This window comes from Chaetodon trifascialis, chromosome 11 (assembly GCF_039877785.1).
Source record: "Chaetodon trifascialis isolate fChaTrf1 chromosome 11, fChaTrf1.hap1, whole genome shotgun sequence".
NCBI classification, from domain to species: Eukaryota; Metazoa; Chordata; class Actinopteri; order Chaetodontiformes; family Chaetodontidae; genus Chaetodon; species Chaetodon trifascialis.
The window spans coordinates 277,501-297,424 of record NC_092066.1 but is presented as its reverse complement, the minus strand read 5'-3'; the positions used below and the strand labels follow the sequence as shown (position 1 = coordinate 297,424).

General features: G+C 48.3%; 2 protein-coding genes across 2 annotated transcripts in view; one reads left to right on the top strand and one right to left on the bottom strand.

The window, feature by feature from the left end:
• Nucleotides 1-28: 28 nt before the first annotated feature.
• klhl18 (kelch-like family member 18) lies at nucleotides 29-9,483 on the top strand. The gene is made up of 10 exons (XM_070973249.1): nucleotides 29-211; nucleotides 2,312-2,442; nucleotides 2,515-2,655; nucleotides 3,365-3,563; nucleotides 3,666-3,826; nucleotides 4,018-4,154; nucleotides 4,536-4,758; nucleotides 4,838-4,942; nucleotides 7,438-7,549; nucleotides 7,954-9,483. Exons 1-10 carry the CDS (start codon nucleotides 83-85, stop codon nucleotides 8,338-8,340), a joined length of 1,725 nt encoding a protein of 574 aa, XP_070829350.1. The 5' UTR covers nucleotides 29-82; the 3' UTR covers nucleotides 8,341-9,483.
• A 4,277-nt stretch (nucleotides 9,484-13,760) lies between these two features.
• Nucleotides 13,761-19,924, bottom strand: part of bfsp2 (beaded filament structural protein 2, phakinin) — a 6,767-nt gene continuing 603 nt past the window's right edge. Inside the window, exons 2-7 of the mRNA XM_070974715.1 lie at nucleotides 17,343-17,425; nucleotides 16,977-17,133; nucleotides 16,356-16,517; nucleotides 16,143-16,271; nucleotides 15,809-16,050; nucleotides 13,761-13,863 (exon numbers count right to left, since the gene is read on the bottom strand). Coding sequence (XP_070830816.1) covers nucleotides 13,761-13,863; nucleotides 15,809-16,050; nucleotides 16,143-16,271; nucleotides 16,356-16,517; nucleotides 16,977-17,133; nucleotides 17,343-17,425 — 876 coding nt within the window. The remainder of the gene's footprint in view (nucleotides 13,864-15,808; nucleotides 16,051-16,142; nucleotides 16,272-16,355; nucleotides 16,518-16,976; nucleotides 17,134-17,342; nucleotides 17,426-19,924) is intronic.

The following is a 19,924-nucleotide window of genomic DNA, read 5'->3' as shown; positions in this document are numbered from 1 at the left end:
ACTTACCTTGACGTAAGCCACCCCTGTCTGTGTACGGCAGCTCAGAGGGTCAGTCCGCGCCGCTCCGCCGCTCCTTCTGACGATGGGAGACGTTCTCTGCGAAGAGCTCGAGGATTTAGTTCATTTTTCAGTGCACGACCTGCCGGCACGAGGCTATGTCGTCATGGAGGAGATCCGACGTCAGGGGAAACTCTGTGATGTCACGCTCAAGGTAAAACTGACGACGCTCGAGACTGAAGTTAGCCTGTTAGCCGGCTAACAGCCGTGTATAGGAAGCTAACTGCGGCAGTCGAGCTAACAGTGTTGACGCTAACAACACAAACAGTTGCTGTGGCTTTCCGGGAGCTGACGGCGGATTATTGAAATAACTGCCATGTACGATAAGTTTGTGACGTCACACGTGTTATAAAGCTAATACGGCTAACCTTTGACCTGCCGCACACCGGAAACACCTGAGACGTGCTGCATGTGGAGGCCTGCAGGAGGTTGCTGGTTGGCTGTCATGTTGTCATGGTGATCAGTGAGTTAATGGTTACAGGTGAATGTCTTATTTAAAAGGACAGGTTGACATGTCCTGAAGTCTCCATTAATGCAGCTTCCTCAAGTCCACGTAAAGTGTGTGCGTGAGATCGAGATGGAGGACCCACTGTCCTCCTAAAGTCCATCTGAACTTAATATGAGTGCACATTTGTGTTCATTTGTGTTTCTGTGCTGCAATGGACGGAGACGCCCTGCTGGTCTCGCTGGACAGAGATGGTGGCCTCAGTGAAGGAGTCGTCCTCCTGGTCTCAGTGGATGTGCTGGTTTTAGATAGAGCAGATGTGGATCGAGCTGACGTGCTGGTCTCATTGGACAGAAACACGATAACCCTCCTCAGTTTAGCTTCTACAGTAATCAATACAGTAATCAGTTTATTGATCGACGAATCGATTATTCCATGGACGCATGAACTGTTTTGATCATCGATAGAACTGTTTTTTCCTTTTTAAATGTCAAATATTCTCTGTTGAAGCTAAAGATAAAAGATCAACTTCAAAGATCAAAGAGAGCCAAAATAAAAATCAGCTGTTTCCTGTTTTAAAGAAGAGCAGCAGCTCAGGTGAGGAGGTTTTGTTTTACCTTTTGGGCTGCTGGTCAGCCACACCTGTTGGCATGGACAGGTGAGGGCGGGCCTCAGACACAGGAAAAAAACACCTGTGACTGTTTTTACCATCGCTCAATCTGCTGATGATTGTAGCCGCTCATTGATCGATTGATTGATTTCTACAGCCCAGATCAACAGATCCTGAACGATCACAGAAATCTGCAGCAAACACGAGCTGCAGTTTGTTTCTCTGTCCGTCGACTAATCAATGAAGTGACCAATCAGAAGCCCTGAAAGAGTGTGAGCACGCCGTCCATCTTCCTCATCTTCCTCATCACCTGCACGAGTCAGGCTGTACGGTTGAAAGCTCCCACAGGTCGAAGGAAAGGATGTAGACACACCTTCAGTCACCTGTTCGACGTTTTGAGTCTGTGTACCTGTCTGTTTATGCACCTGTCTGTCTGTGCACCTGTCTGTTTATGCACCTGTCTGTCTGTGCACCTGTCTGTTTATGCACCTGTCTGTCTGTGCACCTGTCTGTTTATGCACCTGTCTGTCTGTGCACCTGTCTGTTTATGCACCTGTCTGTCTGTGTACCTGTCTGTCTGTGCACCTGTCTGTCTGTGCACCTATCTGTCTGTGCACCTGTCTGTCTGTGCACCTGTCTGTCTGTGCACCTATCTGTCTGTGCACCTGTCTGTCTGTGCACCTGTCTGTCTGTGTACCTGTCTGTCTGTGCACCTGTCTGTTTATGCACCTGTCTGTCTGTGTACCTGTCTGTCTGTGCACCTGTCTGTTTATGCACCTGTCTGTCTGTGCACCTGTCTGTCTGTGCAGAGCAGCAGTGATGAAGACAAACTGTGTTGTATCTTCAGCAGAGCAGCTCCATTACATCCAGCTGTCATAGCTGATGCTGTTTAAAAGTTGCTGTGGTGCCTTCATCGTGTGTCCCTGTAAACCATCATCATCAGTTAATGATGTCAGTGATGCACCTCTGACAGGTACACAGTACTGCAGTGACGCTGTGCAGCCTGTAGAGTTACTGCTGCAGGTTAATCCTCTTAGTGACTGAGGATCTAATCTGCTGAATCTGCAACTGAGTTAATACCTGCAACACAGTGGACACACAGCGCTGTACAGGTGAGCTCACTGTACAGGTGAGCCCACCGTACAGGTGAATACAGTCTTTGAACACAGTTAACATCACTGGTTCCTTGTCCTCTGCAGGTTGGAGATCATAAGTTCAGTGCTCACCGGATTGTGTTGGCGGCCTCGATCCCATACTTTCACGCCATGTTCACCAACGACATGGTGGAGTGCAAACAGGACGAGATCCTGATGCAGGGCATGGACCCCAGGTAACCAAAGACCAGTACACCAACCCTGACTCCAGTCTGCCTCCAGTCTAACCAGTCCCTGTCTTCTTGCAGCGCTCTGGAGGCTCTCATAAACTTTGCATACAGCGGCCATGTTGCCATCGACCAGCAGAACGTTCAGTCTCTTCTGATTGGCTCGAGCTTCTTGCAGCTGCAGAACGTCAAAGACGCCTGCTGCTCCTTCCTGCAGGAGAGGTGAGTGAGCCGCCACCGCACACGCTCAGTCCACTCTGACTCACCTTCAGGAAGTTCACTTTGGATCTTCAGTGGCTGAAGGATCCAAAAACAAACTGACGAAGAACATAAGATCAAAAGAGAGCAAGAACCGACAGCAGAGAGCGAAAGGGTTTACACATCGTCACTATGGCAACCAGGTTACACCGTCTGGAACACACTCACACACACACACACAGACAGTACATAAATATATGCATATATATATAAATACAATCAGCGGAATCAGAAGTGTCGTTGAAATATAAATGTTCAATTTTCCATTTTTTGTTCACGTTGACTTAAAATCAACAGCTGACCAGAAAAAAAAAAAAAGCTCAGGGTCCATTGATTTGTGACTCTGGAATTTTAGATGCCATGAAATAATATTCAGGATTTAACTTCAGAGAGTTTAAAAGAGTCGATTCACAAACATTCATGAAGACAATAATTCAGCTGAAGAGTCTTTGACTTCTTAGAAAATCACGTTGCTGTTCACAGAATCTTTTTGGGGAATCCTCTTCATCCTCTGACTTCAGTAAACCAAATAACGAAATGTGTTGATTAGAAACGAGCGACTCCTGACCCATCTGTCTGTCCATCTGTCTGTCCATCTGTCTGTCCGTCTGTCCGTCCGTCCGTCCGTCCCTCCGTCCGTCCGTCCATCCATCTGCTGGTCTGCGGCGTTCAGGTTACATCCCAAGAACTGCCTGGGTGTGCGTCAGTTCGCGGAGACCATGATGTGCACGACTCTGTACGACTCGGCCAACAGCTTCCTCCATCAGCACTTTGTGGACGTTTCTTTGTCCGAGGAGTTTCTGGGTCTGAGGACGGAGGAGGTGCTGGAGCTGGTCGGCTGTGACGAACTGAACATTAAAGCAGAGGAACAGGTGAGGCACCTTGCCTGAAGACGTCAGAGAAAAACAGATCTGCTGAATATGTTGAACCTGTGCAGGTGTTTATGGTGCGTTGAACGTGTTGTACCTGTGCAGGTGTTTGAGGCAGTGCTGGCCTGGGTTCATCATGACCGGGACCGGAGGGAGTCTCTGCTGCCAGAGCTGCTGTCAAAGATCAGACTTCCTCTTTGTCGACCTCAGTTCTTGTCAGACCGAGTCCAGCAGGACGAACTCATACGCTGCTGCCATAAATGCAGGTGAGACCACAAAAGCCCATGTGTCACTGTGTACAGGTAAGATGTCTCTCATGTCAGCTCTTCTTATTGACTGAAAATGTCTAATAATCAGGTTTCAGAGCCTAAAAATGTCCCTCGTCGTTGCCCGTTGAATGTAGCGTGGTGAGTTTGTGAGCGTCTCTGGCTCTGCTGTGTTGCCTGTTTCCTGTCAGGGATCTGGTGGATGAAGCCAAAGACTTCCACCTGATGCCGGAGCGGCGTCCTCACCTGCCTGCCTTCAAGACCAGACAGAGGTGCTGCACGTCCATCACAGGACTCATCTATGCTGTGGGAGGACTTAACAGCTCAGGTACACCTCTCACCTGTGTGTCAGTCAGGAAATCCTCCTGTGAATCTGACAGAGCTCTGTGATCATAATGGGACTCTTACTGTGAAAGTCTTCCCTCAGTGATCATAACAGGGCCTTTATTGTGAAAGTCTTCCCTCAGTGATTATTGTTGGACTTTTATCTTTTAGAAACTGTACTGACTGTAATATGTAGAGGGAAGTTGGAGGATGGAGGAACTGCAGCTGAAGAGGCAGCTGATTGATTGGTCTCAACTCTTGATGATGTATTTTCACTTTGTGGTTCAGTTCAGGCTTTTAAGTAACTGACCAATCACAGATGGTGTGATGGCAACGCTGGTATTTGATTGGTCTTTAGTTTGTCTTTTGTTGTTTCTTTTTTCAGGTGACTCTTTAAATGTGGTCGAAGTGTTTGATCCAATGGGGAACTTCTGGGAGCGCTGTCAGCCAATGAGGACGGCTCGCAGCAGAGTGGGCGTGGCAGTAGTTAATGGGCTGCTGTATGCCATTGGTGGATATGACGGCCAATCCCGACTCAGCACCGTGGAAGTTTACAACCCTGAGACAGACAGCTGGACACGTGTGTCGAGCATGAACAGCCAGCGCAGGTTAATACTCTGATCAATACTCTGATCAATACACTGAGCCTGAAACTGTAGAGGGCTAATAACATGTCATTGTCCTCAGCGCCATGGGAACGGTTGTAATCGACGGACACATCTACGTGTGTGGCGGCTATGACGGAAAATCATCTCTGAACTCTGTGGAGTGTTATTCTCCAGAGAACGACAGGTGAGTCCCACAGTTAGCTTCATCCAGGGGCCCACAGTTAGCTTCATCCAGGGGCCCACAGTTAGCTTCAACCAGGGGCCCACAGTTAGCTTCATCCAGGGGCCCACAGTTAGCTTCAACCAGGGGCCCACAGTTAGCTTCATCCAGGACCAGCTGTTAGCTTCAACCAGGGGCCCACAGTTAGCTTCAACCAGGGGCCCACAGTTAGCTTCATCCAGGGGCCCACAGTTAGCTTCATCCAGGGGCCCACAGTTAGCTTCATCCAGGGGCCCACAGTTAGCTTCAACCAGGGGCCCACAGTTAGCTTCATCCAGGGGCCCACAGTTAGCTTCAACCAGGGGCCCACAGTTAGCTTCATCCAGGACCAGAATCTTGTATGTCATAAACAGTTATTTTATATTCAGGTACTGGCACTAATAAAAGAAGAGTACATCTTGTGTAAATTCAGGGAATAGTTATATAAAAGTGCCACATTTCTTGCTAAATGACAAAATTGTAATTGAAATTGTACATTTTGAATTGTGTACTTGACAAATAAAGGATACTTACACATACTTGATTATGTGTTATTGATCTTCTTCTTTTATTCAGAACCTTTGTGCAAATTTCCAGTTATAATTCACATGGAGTTTGAGGGTTCTGTGCATTATCTTAGCTGCTCGAGGACAGAGACCTGAGATTTTTTTGACCAGTTTTGGGGTCACAGTCCCAAATTCTCCTGTTACCACTGGGACCACTTTGGACATCACCTTCCACATCTGTTCCAGGTGTTCCTTCAGGTCCTGGTACACCTCCATCTTCTCGTCATCCTTCTGTCTGATGTTACGGTCAGCTGGCCTCGCCACTTCTATCACAACTGCCCTCTTCTGTTCCTTATCAACCACCACGATGTCTGATCAGTGAGCCAGCAGCTGCTGGTCAGTCTGGACCTTGAAGTCCCCCAGGGTCTTAGCTCTGTTGTTCTCAACAAATTTCGGTGGTGTGTCCCATTGGGACTTTCGGACTTCTGATCTCCTACTTGTCAAAGGTGTTCCTGTGCACTGTTGCAGCCACATGGTTTGCCTCTCACTGAACACTGTCCCAGCTTGTATCTTACATTCTGCTGCTGTGTGCTGAACTGTCTCAGAAACATCTTTGCACAGTCTGCACCTTTGCTTCACCTGTCCTGTGGTAGAACCCTGCCTCTGTGGATCTGGTGTTCTTGTGCTACCACAATCACAGCCTCTGTGCTGTCCTTCAGGCTGACCTTCTCTAGCCACTGGTAGGATTTCTTGATGTCCGCCACTTCCTTCATCTGTCAATGATACATCTGATGGAGGGGTTTGGTCTTCCATGATACTTTCTCTTCGTCCGCATCACATCTTCTGCTGCCTAAGACACTCTTTTAGCAGTCCATCCCATGTTCCTGATATATCTTCATGATGTATTCATGGATGCACCTTGTTTCATCCTGGATTTGGTCTCTGAAATTCGCTTATCCTTGACCATCCTCTTTTCGTTGCTTGTAGAGTCTCAGGGTGCTGGACTTTGGATCTCCATGCGTTGTGAGGAGTTTTCGTGTCTTGACATCAGTGGCCGTGGCCAGCTTATTATTCCTGCTTGGTATCTGATGACTGGTAGGGTGTACATGTTGATTGCTTTGGTGGTATTCCGACTATTGAACTTGCCTCTGAGCACCTGTCTTACCCTCTGGAAGTATTTGTTTGTGACCAACATCTTTGCATCCTGATCATGGCTCCCATAGGCCTGTGGGATACCCAGGTACTTGTTCCTGCCCGGTATATCTGCTATCCTGCCTTCCTGCAGCTCCTGATAGGCTTCCCTTTCTTTGCCGCCATGCGGCCACACTTATCTGACTCAATGTCTCGTTCACTCCTGCAGTACAGTTTGATGTCATCCATGTAAGGTGGTCATTCCACTTCTGAATCTGCATCCAGAGCCACTCTTTGCAACGATGTGGCTGAGGGGGTTCAGGCCTATGCAGAACAGCAGTGGGGACAGTGCATTACTTTGGTACATGCCACACTTGATGGTACCATGTGATGGTCTTGGAGTTGGCTTCCAGTGTTGTTTAAAACACTGCATTGACTTCTTGATGAAGGTTATCACTGCACTGATAGCCTTGTATCATACCGGAGTAACACGTAGTGTCCAGAGTGCCATGTAGTATCCAGAGTAACACATAGTATCCAGAGTAATACGTATTGTCCAGAGTAACATGTGAACAGCATGAGTCCATCTCACACAGAGAAGCAGCTCTCCAACATGAAGCAGAGTGAACTCTTTGAAGAAAGCAGAGAAAAAAGTTTTGTCCACTGTACCAGTGTCTCCTACATGACCTTAATAATCAAATGTCCAACAGAGGCTGTTTTAGTCTTCTAGTACACCGACTGAGTCACCAGCTTTCTCCTGCTCCACATTGTGGGTCAAACAATACAGAAGTAAAGAAGTATGGATGAATGCAAAATGATAAAACTCTAATTGAACTGCTGCAGGTGGACGGTGGTGACGGAGATGAGTGCGAGTCGCAGTGCAGCTGGTGTGACAGTGTTTGACGGACGCATCTTTGTCTCTGGCGGCCATGATGGTCTACAGATCTTCAACACGGTCAGTTTGATGGTTGAGTTCTCAGAGTGGATCTAAGACGTCTATCGACGAGCAGATGTTTTCTAGATCGTCTTATTGTCTCATTCACTGTTACTGCTAATGCCAGCTGTAGGAGTTACACAACGTTGTCCTTTCCCTCCTTCTTTTTGTAAATTGACTTGGTTATTTTTAGTAGTATTGCTGTTATTAGTAGTAGTTGTAGTAGTATCAGAGGATTTTTTTTAGTCTGGAGGAACATTAAATATTTTGATATACTGCCGTATCTGTTTTGTGTGTACAAGTTTCAGATTTTCGATAGTCGATGTCGTTCTTGATTGTTGATCCATCTTAACAGAACACAGACAGATCTAGTAAACAAAACGTGTATTTCATGTATTATGTGTCATACCCCTCCCGTCCTGCAGGTGGAGTACTACAACCACCACACTAACCGCTGGCACCCTGCGGCTGCCATGATGAACAAGCGCTGTCGTCACGGGGCGGCGGCTCTCGGCAGTCACATGTACGTAGCGGGGGGGTACGACGGCTCTGGTTTCCTAAGCGGGGCGGAAGTGTTCAGCTCAGCGTCTGGACAGTGGAGCCTCCTGGTGGCCATGAACACACGGCGCAGCAGAGTGTCGCTGGTATCTACATCAGGACGCCTGTACGCAGTGGGCGGCTACGACGGACAGTCCAACCTTAGTTCTGTGGAGATGTACAACCCTGACACCAACCGCTGGACCTTCAGGGCCCCCATGGTCTGCCACGAGGGAGGGGTCGGGGTCGGCTGTATCCCACTACAGCCAGCCTAAACCCTCCAATTAGAGGCTGAGGATTGATGCATTACTGACGGCAGCAGGCAGGGAGGCGGCGCCCTCCGCTGCCGTTCACTGAGCTTCATTGGTACAACGGCCAGGCTCAGACCTGCACACTGATGCCAGGCCTGTGGGATTATGGGTAAAAACTGTAGAGCTGGCCTGTGGAGACGAGCTGCTAGCGTTGTGCTATTGTCAAGCACGTGAACTGATAAATGTTAAATGTTGATTTTATACTTGATTGAAACGGCCAACAGGAAGTCACTTCCTCTCCAAAAGAAACAAAGCTGCTGACTTGAAACAGGAGGACTGCCCTGATCCATTTTCTGTGACCAAGTTCTGTTTTATTGATTGGCTGTAATGGAAGAGTGTGATCGACAGACAGGAAGTGGAGCTGCAGACACGTGAAGACGACAGAAACAGTCTGAACCACAGACGGACGGAAGCACGTCTGTGTGTTTATGAGACCAAGAAGAAGAAAGAACATTGAAATGAAAAAACACAACTGAAACCAGTGCCCCCTGCAGGCTGCAGGGTTCATTCCAGCCTGAGCGTCGCTCTGCTCTGAAGCCTCACGCTGGCTCTGTGTCTGTCGGGGAGGTGATGTTCACATCAGCGGCTGTGCTGGATGGTTGTGGTCTGCAGTGGGTCGTTTCGCCCTCAGTAATGACTGCAGGCACACGGAGCTCCTGCCTGTCTGTGAACCGGCTGCTCCTCCTCTCGCTCCTTGTATTTTAAAGTGGATCTCTGAGTTTTCCTTCTAATTTATTTGATCATCTTTTGTGTGAAAATGGAGGAAGTGAAAAATGTTGTTGCTAATGTCATAGATGCTAACATGCTAACGCCCTCAAAGAGGCCTGTGTGGGCTCCGACATGACAACGGAAACAGTTGAATCCACCAGGAGAGGAGAGCCTCTCGAAGCTCCTGATGTGCTGTTGTTAATGTCGTCTGCAGGCAGGTACTGATACTCTCTTCACAGCCCGTTTTTTAGTCTTTACTTGTTTACATTTAGTCATCGGCAGCAGTCTGCTGAATTAGCTGTTAGCAGCTCCTGTTTGCAGTGTACCCATGGATGTTCAGACAGCTATCACTGGATTACTTTGATACTGAAGAAAACTTAAAAACGTGATGATTCTCAGGCTGAATTGTCTTTTTTTCTCTTATTTCTGGGTGGATTTAGAGTTAATGATCTCCCCTTCAGCTCTCCCCGTGGAGTCTTCTGTCTGTCCTGCTGAATGTCCATGTCTGTAACTGACTCTGAACCAAGTGCTTTCACACACTAATGTACTGATTGATAACGGTGATGGTCTTCATAAATCACAGTCAGGTGTGTCGTAAAGCACCATAATAATACCCCTAATTAACATTAATCTATACTGACTGCATAACGACAACGATGGCAAATCGTGACAGAAAAGCACTTTTCTTACCCGCCGTGAGGCTCCGCTCGGTTTGGACGCTGTGGTCTTTAGAGTGGCAGCTGCTGCTCAGAGGCTCGAACTGAACTCTGGTCCAAACACAAGTGACCCTGTTTGCAGGAGCTCAGCCTCCGGGATGAGGGCCCGGCAGGAGAACCAGGAGAATCCCTCCAGTGACCCACAGGTGACCCAGGTGTGTCCTCCGTATTCCCTCATTTCAAGAGAGCAAATCAGGTGCATTCAGGTTGTTCTGCCCCCGCTTCTGTGTGTGTGTGTGTGTGTGTGTGTGTGTGTGTGTGTGTGTGTGTGTGTGTGTGTGTGTGTGTGTGTGTGTGTGTGTGTGTGTGTGTGAGAGACATGGCCTAGCTTGCTACATCAGCTCGGCAGATAGCTAACAGTTTCCCCAAGATAAAGAATGAAGCAGCTTTCATCCTTTCCAACGTTGTTGAACAACAATCTTGTTCTATTGGCTGTTTTAACTGTACAGCAACGAATGCGCTAGCTTATGGCTAACGTATATGGGAAATTCCATTACGATGCTAGCAGTTACGATCAAAATGCACTTTTCAAACAAACTTGGATTCATTAACTTATCTTATTATTCAATGTCAAAATGACTGTATGAGTCTGTACTCACAGGCAAATGTGTTTTCTGCCCAACTAAAGTCATAACCATCGAAACTACGGCAAGACTAATAGTACAAACCTGAGAAGGCTTTGACAACAGGCCTTATCATTGGCTGAGTGTGAGCAGGCGAAGAGGAGCGTTTTAAACTGAACTCTTAACAGTGAACTCCTGCGCTCGATGAGCCGCCCTCTCAGACGCTCACTGTTAGCTCTGATGATGGTGCTCTTCCTCAGAACAGAAGAGTCTAGATGAGGACAGGTGAAAAGGATCCAGGAGTGTCCACTGCTGGTCTGGGGTTCAGGGGCCTCCAGCGGGCTGCCGCCATGCTGCATTTGCACACTCTGAAGAAAGGCTGCACACAGTCTCCATCTCCTCCACCAGGCAGCTGTAGTCCCGCTGAGAGGACTGGGGACTTCAGTGGATGGTGTCCCTGCCTGCTGTTGTCTTTTCTGACCACCAATGAGCTGAAGCAGGTGGTGCTGCAGTAGCAGCAGCTAGCGGCGTGGCTGCATTGTGCAGCTTTAGTGAGTGTGTGATTATGCTGAGTCGTTGTTGTGCGTTGGCCCCGTCGTCCTGAAAGCAACACTCGTTCCCATTAGAACCAACAGAGGGCTTTATGCCCGACACCTGTGCTGAGTCACTCCTCGCCTCGTTTTAACTCTTCTTACGGTGAAAGGCTAAAAAGTTACTGTCATGTTTGCTCTCATTCTGCTTGACTTTCATGGGCGGCGCGGGGCGTCATCACTGGGCTGAAGTGGCTTCTTTTCCAAAAAAACTACTGGCCGCCATTTTAGCTTAGCTTCTTGACCAGGTGAACTTTTGGCGAGTTGTCCCTGTTCAGTTCACCGTTATGATGCTCACCTCCGCTGTCCTCGCTGTAACCTGAAGGCCGCTCAGCTCCTTCTGTTTCCAACACGTGTCCCATGAGCCACAGGCGGCTCACCGAAGGATCCGCTGAGTAATAATGTGCCACCGCTTTTCACTTCTTCTACTCCAGTTTATGTGTGCACAGATAGTCAGTTTCCATGGAAACCACACTTTCTCCCATCTGGTTGGTTATTCCGCCTCGCTGTCGGCGGCAGCTGGAGGCAGAACGTTCTGGGCTGTTCGTCCGTCGGATTGTCGCTCTGAGGGGAACAGCTGCTGCTTCTGTCTGATGAGTCCGAGGTTTGCTCAGAACGTGTCGCTGGCCTCCTTTTAGAAACGAGCCTCTGATCCTGTGACTTCACCACGAGGACGATAAAATCATTCAGAAGCTTCCAGTAATTAAACAACCAGACTCCACAAAGAACTTCAATGTGTTTTCATCTCCAAATTCAGACCAATTGAAATTGTTTTTTAAAGTTTTTATGTGGCAGTGTGATGTTGGATGAAAGTCTGAAGCAGATGAGATGATCTGAAGGGATCATCACTTCACGCAGGCGTCCTCACGCAGCGATCGTTCCATCGAGAAGGCCGTCATGGTTCTAGAAGTGAACTCGAGCAGATCGTGTTCAGACATGTTTGCAGCCTTAAACAGAGGAATAAACAGTTCAACCTGCTGACATCACTTTCAAACTATTTTATTTTCTCATTCAATCAGCAGCAAGAGAAACACTGAATCATCATCATCATCATCATCATCCTCAAAGTTCAGGTTCATTAAAAAAAACAAAGTGCTTTATTGATCAGAAAACCTAAATAAAGCTGATGTGGAAAATCTGTCTCTCTGAGCCGTACATCACACGACACCTGCTTTGATGTCATCACTTCAAACAGGTACGACACACCAGGTGTCAGGTCGAACAGGATGGAAAAGTGCACGAGGTGAAGCAGAATCCAAGACGACCGAGGAAAAGACAACCACGAGGCTACGCCAGTGCGACGGTGCATGTCGGTGACGTGGATCTGCTGTGGGGGAACCACAACGTTCTGATCGTGAAAACCTGGAGTCTTAAACTGATCCACAATCAGCCTGCACCATTACAAACTGATGGACCGCTCGAGGGTCACGGGACCTCTGTGATGGACCGCTCGAGACGTGTCTGCTTTGACAGTCAGTCTGTGGGCGTTCAGGTCTGCTGTCTGCTGAACTGGAAAACCTGAAATGAGTGTGTATGAGGATGATGAAGGTCATGTAAAGGAGATGTGTGAGACCTGCAGTTCACTCTCGTACATATCGTCAGTATTATGCTGATTTGATCTGAAATGAGTCTGAGTGTAAAACAGCTTCAGACCCGAAACCCCGTCACACCTTAACTGTGGACTTCCTGTGTTTGGAGGTTGTTCTGGCCGATGGGGGGGGTGTCATGTGACGTATTTCTGTGAACGGTGCGTCTCTTAAATGTTGAACAGTTCTTATCGATATTTCAAGAACCCTGCAAAGAAAAAGAGACCAGTTTGCAGTCAAGAAGTACTTTGAAGTCGTCAGAACTGTGTCTCAGGATGTTTGTCAGAAGGTGTGTTTGATTTTTTCACCTCGATGGCCAGCTCATCCGAGCATGATGAGGCCAAAGGTCAGCTGCTCTATTTAAAAACTCCTCAGTATCCCAAAATTCTTTATGATTTCAAAGTGAGAACCGCTCATGTGACCTTCTCGTATGTCTCAGGTGTGCGTCAAGGTGTGGACAGGTAACTGTGATCACACGGTGCAGATGTGCCAGCCTCTAATGCTGTGTTCATCGTCAGTGATAATTTCAGATTTAAGTTGGAAATTGTTCACAGCAGAAATGTTTCTGCTAACACGAAGAGTCTGAAAAACAAACAAACAAACATGGACGCCTCACAGCGCGACGCCCTGTTCAGTGTCATTAAACCCAAATTTGTGATGCCGTCCGTATTTGAAGCGTCAAACAGATCTGATGTCGTGAAGTCGGAAACATGAGAATCTTTCATCTCGACCATCCGTCACACACGACGTGAACGTGGCATGATGAAAGACTGTGTCCAGTTGCATGATGGGAAACAAGTGCAACAGAATCAACAGATGTGAACTAAAGTATTCACGCTTCAGTCGACATGGCGATCTGAGGAGCGAGCGAGGCATAGACTTTTCATGATGCCGCATCGTGGAGTGCTGGACTAATCCAGAACCAGAGCCCTCTACAGTCTAGACCTAAGGACCAGTTCGGATGGGGTCCTTTGATGTTCTGGTAACAGGTTCACCTGAGGACCCATCACATTCACATTCATCTAAGATTCAGATCACTGAACGCTGCCTCGCGGGGATTCTGGTCACTCTGGACTTCCTGCAGGTTCTCAGCATCATTCACACCTGCACACGTCACCAGGTAGAAAACCCTCCAGGAGAGTCCACGTTTATCTGAACAAACACAACATCCAGAAAAGTCTCTGCTGGACCTCCCTCTGCTCCACAGGTCCTCTGCTGGGATCACTGTCCTGGTGTTCCTGGAGGTCCTGGAGTGTTGGTCCCAGAGTCTGGAGCCGCAGAAGCAATGGCAGCTCCCTCGGGTTCTGAATGCAGACCTGGACACCTGGACAGGTCATTTCAATCATTAATGTTGGCTGTAATTTAAAGGCCGATTTATTTATGTATTTAATGTGTGGACAGATAATCTCTTCTTCTGAATATTGGATCTCATAATCCTGATTTAGCATTTACAAATTGGTTTCCTCCAAATTCCACAGAATTCTCTAAATGATGTAGAAGTTTGTAATTTTGAAAAAGTATGTAGTATTTTATCATTTTTACCTCATGTCTCACAATGTCAATATCATGTGACATTATGATATTTGTCGGCCATTTTGCACCACCATGTTTCTACAGGAGCCCAGAAAGGACATACCAAACGCTGGTTTAGATTGGGCGTCTTTAGCAGCCACCACAGGGGAGGTTGAGGCAAGGGCGTTCGCCACTAGATGGCACTAAATCCCACACACTGGACCTTTAATCTCGATGTAGCGTCCCATAATCTTGATTTATTATTTTGGAGTCTTGACGACCCAAACCCTGGACGATGACTCTGGCTATGGGGACATGGAATGTCACCTCGCTGGGGGGGAAAGAGCCTGAGCTAGTGTGGGAGGTTGAGCGGTACCGGTGAAGCTCTCGATTTACCGGTCAATCTACGTCCCTACCCTCACCTATGGTCATGAACTTTGGGTCATGACCGAAAGAACGAGGTCCCGGATACAAGCGGCTGAAATGAGTTTCCTTCGCAGGGTGGCGGGGCGCTCCCTTAGAGATAAGGTGAAGAGCTCTGTCACCCGGGAGGAGCTCAGAGTAGAGTCGCTGCTCCTCCACATCGAGAGGAGTCAGCTGAGGTGGCTCGGGCATCTCTATCAGATGCCCCCTGGATGCCTCCCCAGGGAGGTGTTCCAGGCATGCCCCACCGAGAGGAGGCCCTGAGGAAGACCCAGGACACGCTGGAGTGACTATGTCACTCAGCTGGCCTGGGAACGCCTCAGGATCCCCCCGGAAGAGCTAAAGAAAGTGTCCGGGGAGAGGGAAGTCTGGGCGTCCCTGCTCAGACTGCTGCCCCCGTGACCCGGCCCCGGGAGAAGATGGATGGATGGATATACGAGTTATCTCATCCAAGCATATGGAGACTCTCCTCTGTTGAAAACACCTTTTCAGCCTTTTTTTCTGCTTGCTATTGTTCTTATCTCTCATAAAAGGACAAAATGCAAATAAAACAGTAAAATAAGACGTCAGGCAGCTCAGCAGAGTCCTCTGTGAGCGCTCTGCTCCTTCATGAGACGGAGCGCTGAAACTCACTGTGCAGTTAGACCGGCCAACAGCTGATGATCGACACCTATTGACCAGTCAGAGTCAAGAGATTCGAGGGACATCGCCCAAATTCACCATAGAAACACCAATGACGATCCAGCAGGAAGTAAGCCCAGAGATAGGTTATTGCATGAAGAGCGCTCCCTCCACTCTAGAAACCCCTCCTCTTTACGTGAACAACTAGGACCTTCGTGATCGATCTCAAACTATCGCAGAGTCATAGGAGGAGACATTAGCAGCGTTTTCCAGCTGGAATATAACTTTTGACCACAAAACAGCAAAGGTAAGACATACTTTATGATTTAGCAAAGTTTTTTCTTCTACTCTTTGGCTTCTAGCTCGCAGAGTTTCCGTCGCACAGTGAGGAGGCAGACATCTTCATCATCATCAGACTCTCTGCTTTCATATGATACCGGGTTTGTGTGGTTTGCTTGAAGTGGACATACGATATTTTCATCTTTTTGTTACAAGACGTGCTGGCGGCTAAGGTGGTGGAGCAAATTGCTCGTGTGTAATCTTTGATCACTCTTTTAGAATCTAGAGGTTGTGCAGTTTCTGCTAATCCTGACAGTGTTTGTCATCCTGATTTATAATCTTGGACTGATGGTTTTTTAGTCACAGTGACCTCAGAGTGTTTGGTCACATGACCAGGTCTGGTTTGGCGCTGTCGGTGTCGTGCGGTGACTCACGGCGTCTCGGCGGGCTGGAAGCGGTTCTCCTCTCCGTCCAGGATGCCGTGGTACATGCCGATCTCCTGCTCCAGACGCTGCTTGTTGCTCAGCAGCGTGTCGTAGTCGCGGCGCTGCTGCTCGATCTCGCCACGGACGTCGGCCAGCTCCGCCTCCAGCTTGGCCACCACCGAGCCCAGGTTCTGCAGCTCCATGTCGTGCCAGTGCCGGGCGTCGCCCAGGGAGTTCTCCAGACCTCGTTTCTGCGACGACAACAGACATGCAATGTCGTCTTTCCTCGGTCAGTTATTGATTGAACTTGTGATCAGGTTATTGATCGCTGCACACCACTCACCAGCGCTCTGATGGACTCGGTCTCAGCCTGCAGACTCTGGATCTTACAGCCGGTCTCATTACACTCAGCCTTCAGCGCCTCCACCTGCTCCTCCTCAGGACTCAGTCTGCTGCTCACACACTGCGCCTCCTGCTGGGACAAACACACCATCAAACGCACCTGAAAAGACTAATCCAGCATGTGGGGACACCTTTGCAGGTGAGATGTCCTCACCTTGCACTCCAGGTAGCTGTCGGTCTCGGCTCGGTTCCTCTCCGTCACCTTCTCCCAGTGGCTCCTGATGTAGGCCAGGATCTGGTCCAGACTGGTTTCTATGGGAGCATCGGGTTCATCCACCTCACGTCCTGCCATCTGACTGTAGAGGACTCGCACGTCCTGTGAGGACACATGGACAGTTCATATACCCTCATTTTCAGTTTTCAGACAGAAACAGATCTACAACCCCGAGGCTAGAGACAGACAGAGAGAGAGAAAGACAGACGCAGAGAGAGAGAGAGAGAGAGAGAGACAGACAGACAGACAGATGGACAGACAGTCTTTGCTTTTTGTTAGATTTAGCTTTTTTCTTTTTGTATCAACTGAACCTTTAAAATTTGACAGAATGACAAAAGGAGGTTGAATTGAATAGAATTTGATTTCTGAAATATAAATATTGTATATTATGAATTTTTTTTCTTTCAGTGTCTCGTCACATTGGATTCTGACGTGTTTTTCACTGATGAATTGATTAACGTGTGATCAACTGATTGATCTTCTGTGTCTCCGCTGTCTTTGTTCGACCGTCCTTCTGTTCTGTCTCTGGACCTGAATGCCGTGTTCTTCCGTTTGGCCGACCTGCTCGTGGTTGTGCTCCAGGTTGCGTAGGTCCGCCCTCATGTTCTCCATCTGCTCCTCGAGCTCTGCCTTCGTCAGGTTGGCGTCGTCGATCACTTTGTACAGAGAGCTGATCTCCTCCTCCACCGCCTTCCTGAATGGCTGCTCGTTCTCGTACCTGCAGGACAAAAGGGGACGTTATTCTGCCTGAAATGGGACCCCGAAACCTTCGGCTCAGGTGTGTCGATGCTTCGAGGTACGAGATGTTTCCAACGTGCAGTTCAGCTAAATGAAAAGACGCAGAGTTCACGAGTCGTGAGCCGTGAGACCCGGTCCAACCCAGGTTTAAGTTTGACCCGGTCCAGCTGAGGTTGTGTGACCTCTGACCTGTCCTTGAAGTCCTCAGCATTGGCCTGAACGTTCTCAGTCTGCAGCATCAGCCGAGCATTGTCCAGGATTGCTTCACTGACCTGCAGAAAACAAAGGAAATCAGAGAACTGAGAGCAGCTGCAGCCAGCAGGGGGCAGCGCACACACACACACACACACACACACACACACACACACAGAGTTTTGCAGGTTTGTGATCGTGCTGCTGTCCGTCAAACGTCCTGATGGACAAACTGTGAGTGACTCAGATGTTTTTCTCTCGTACATTTACTCCAGTCCTGTACTTCAGTATTTTGAGCTGCTGGGGTAAATCCACGTTCCGCTGCCTCAAACTTCCACTGACAGCAAACACGTGATCGATTGTTGTGACACGTTAACGAACCCACAGACCGACGGCGGCGTCCTGTTTCACCTTCTGGTTTATGTCAGGTTGCTTCTGGTTCTGCTGTTTTGATTGCAGGAAAAACAACCACAAATCAGATCAAAGATAAACCGTTTCTATGTTTGGTAACCATGGCGATACGAACGGACGTCAGCAAAGAGTTTGGGGGTTTTGTGTTACGCGTCAAAGCGAAAGCAGGTGTCCTCTGGAGGAAGTGGGTGAACCACATAGAAACTGTCACTTTCTAAATGTCCCCGACAGACTGTGGAGACAAAGTGACAAACAAAGGCCTCATTAAATATTCATGTTGAGTCACGAGTCAGGAAGCAGACATTGACTGACGCCGTTGGCAGGACGTGGGGAGGACGTCCAGACCCCGGCTGTCGTGCTTTGGTCACGTGAACTGATGGTAACCTGCTCACTTCGTCCTGTGTGAGCGATTCGTCGGCCACGCACAGGTAATAACTTGCTACCTGACCGTGCACACGTGGTGTCAGACTGAGCCGTCAGCGTCCCCGTCACCCCGCAGAGACAATACGAACTCAGGTGAACTAAAGGTGACTCCACAACTTCCTCATATGTGTCTGCTTATCAACATTTCACAAGTCATTTCACAGCAGAGCTTCACCCTCACCAAAACTACACTTCCCATAATGCTGTGGGGAGCAAACACTTCCATGGATTCAGTGAGTGACAGCTTGTTTTCTTGTTTGTTTGTTTGCAGTATCTCCATGAACAGTTAGCCGTTAGCTGCTCCTGTTAGCATCATATGACGCTCACAGGTTAACCGTCTTCTTTCACGCAGGCAGAGCGAACTGTGTAACTGCACAGGGCCTCGCGCCACTAGGGGGCCTCGTGCCTGCAATCTTGCTTTTTATGATTTTGTCTGTCCCTGTCAATGTCACATTAAAAACTATAATAAATAAATAAATAAATAAATAAATAAATAAATAAATAAATAAAAGGCAAATCAAACAAATAAAGCAGGTTTTTCATTGTTGCGATGTCATTATGCCTCACTGAGCCACGTCTGAGCACATCCGAATCTCTTCTCTGAGATGAGGATACTTCAAGAGAAAATCCTAAAGGGAACAACTAGAGCACATGAAACACTTCGTTACCTCAAGGGGTTGAAGGAACTTTCACTAACTGTGAGACAACGCTCAGGATCCGCACGATCCCTAGTTGACTGTCAGGGACATCCAAAGACACACCGAGCTCCTCCGTCCTTCTGTCCCTCTCCATCTGCACGCTCTCATGTCCTACCACGGCGTCTTACTAACTTAGCTCCTTCCCCGGAGTCTCTGTGCTTTGTCGTCTTGCAGGTTCCCATGGACAGTGTCTGAATCTGGATTGTGGATTTCAGCTGCGTCTCCTGCCTTGGCCCTGCCTGACATCCACTGCAACTGCTACTGCTGTTATTACATCCACTGTCACTGTTACTGTGACTGCATGTCTGTCTGTCTGTCTGTCTGTCTGTCTGTCTGTCTGTCTGTCTGTCTGTCTGTCTGTCTGTCTGTCTCACTCTCCCTCTCTTGCTCTTCCTCTCTCACCCAGCCGGTGGAGGCAGATGGCCGCCCACCCAGAGTCTGGTTCTGCTCGAGGTTTCTGCCTGTTAAAAGGAAGTTTTTCCTCGCCGCTGTCGCCAAGTGCTGCTCATGAGGGAATTGTTGGGTCTCTGTAGATAAAGAGTGTGGTCTGTACCAGCTCTGTATGGAAAGTGTCCTGAGACAACTTCTGTTGTGATTTGGCGCTATACAAATAAAACTGAATTGAACTGAACTGTTGACTTTTCCAGTGATGGAAGCTTTTCACAGTTGAAACTAATTGAAAACTATTTGCGCACCTCCACCTCAGAGGACAGACTGTGTGGACTTGCCCTGCTATCAGTTGAAAAGGACATTGCGTCCAAACTGGATTATAAATCCAGTCTTATTGCTGAGTTTGCTGCCAAGAAGGCAAAGAAAGTGAGTCCGTCTCTTTGTGAGTTACAGGCAGTAAATGTGTGTAGTTGTAATGAACATGAACGTATATTATGAATGAAAAGTGTCCGAACCGACTTCTTTAAGATGTCAAGATGCCAAAAATAAAGAGACTGAGCTGACTTGATGTAAAGCCACTGGTTGCACAGTTGATCCCCCCCCCCCCGCACCCCCTCTGCGACGGCCCTGCACGCAGGTGTTTCATGTCGCTCTCAT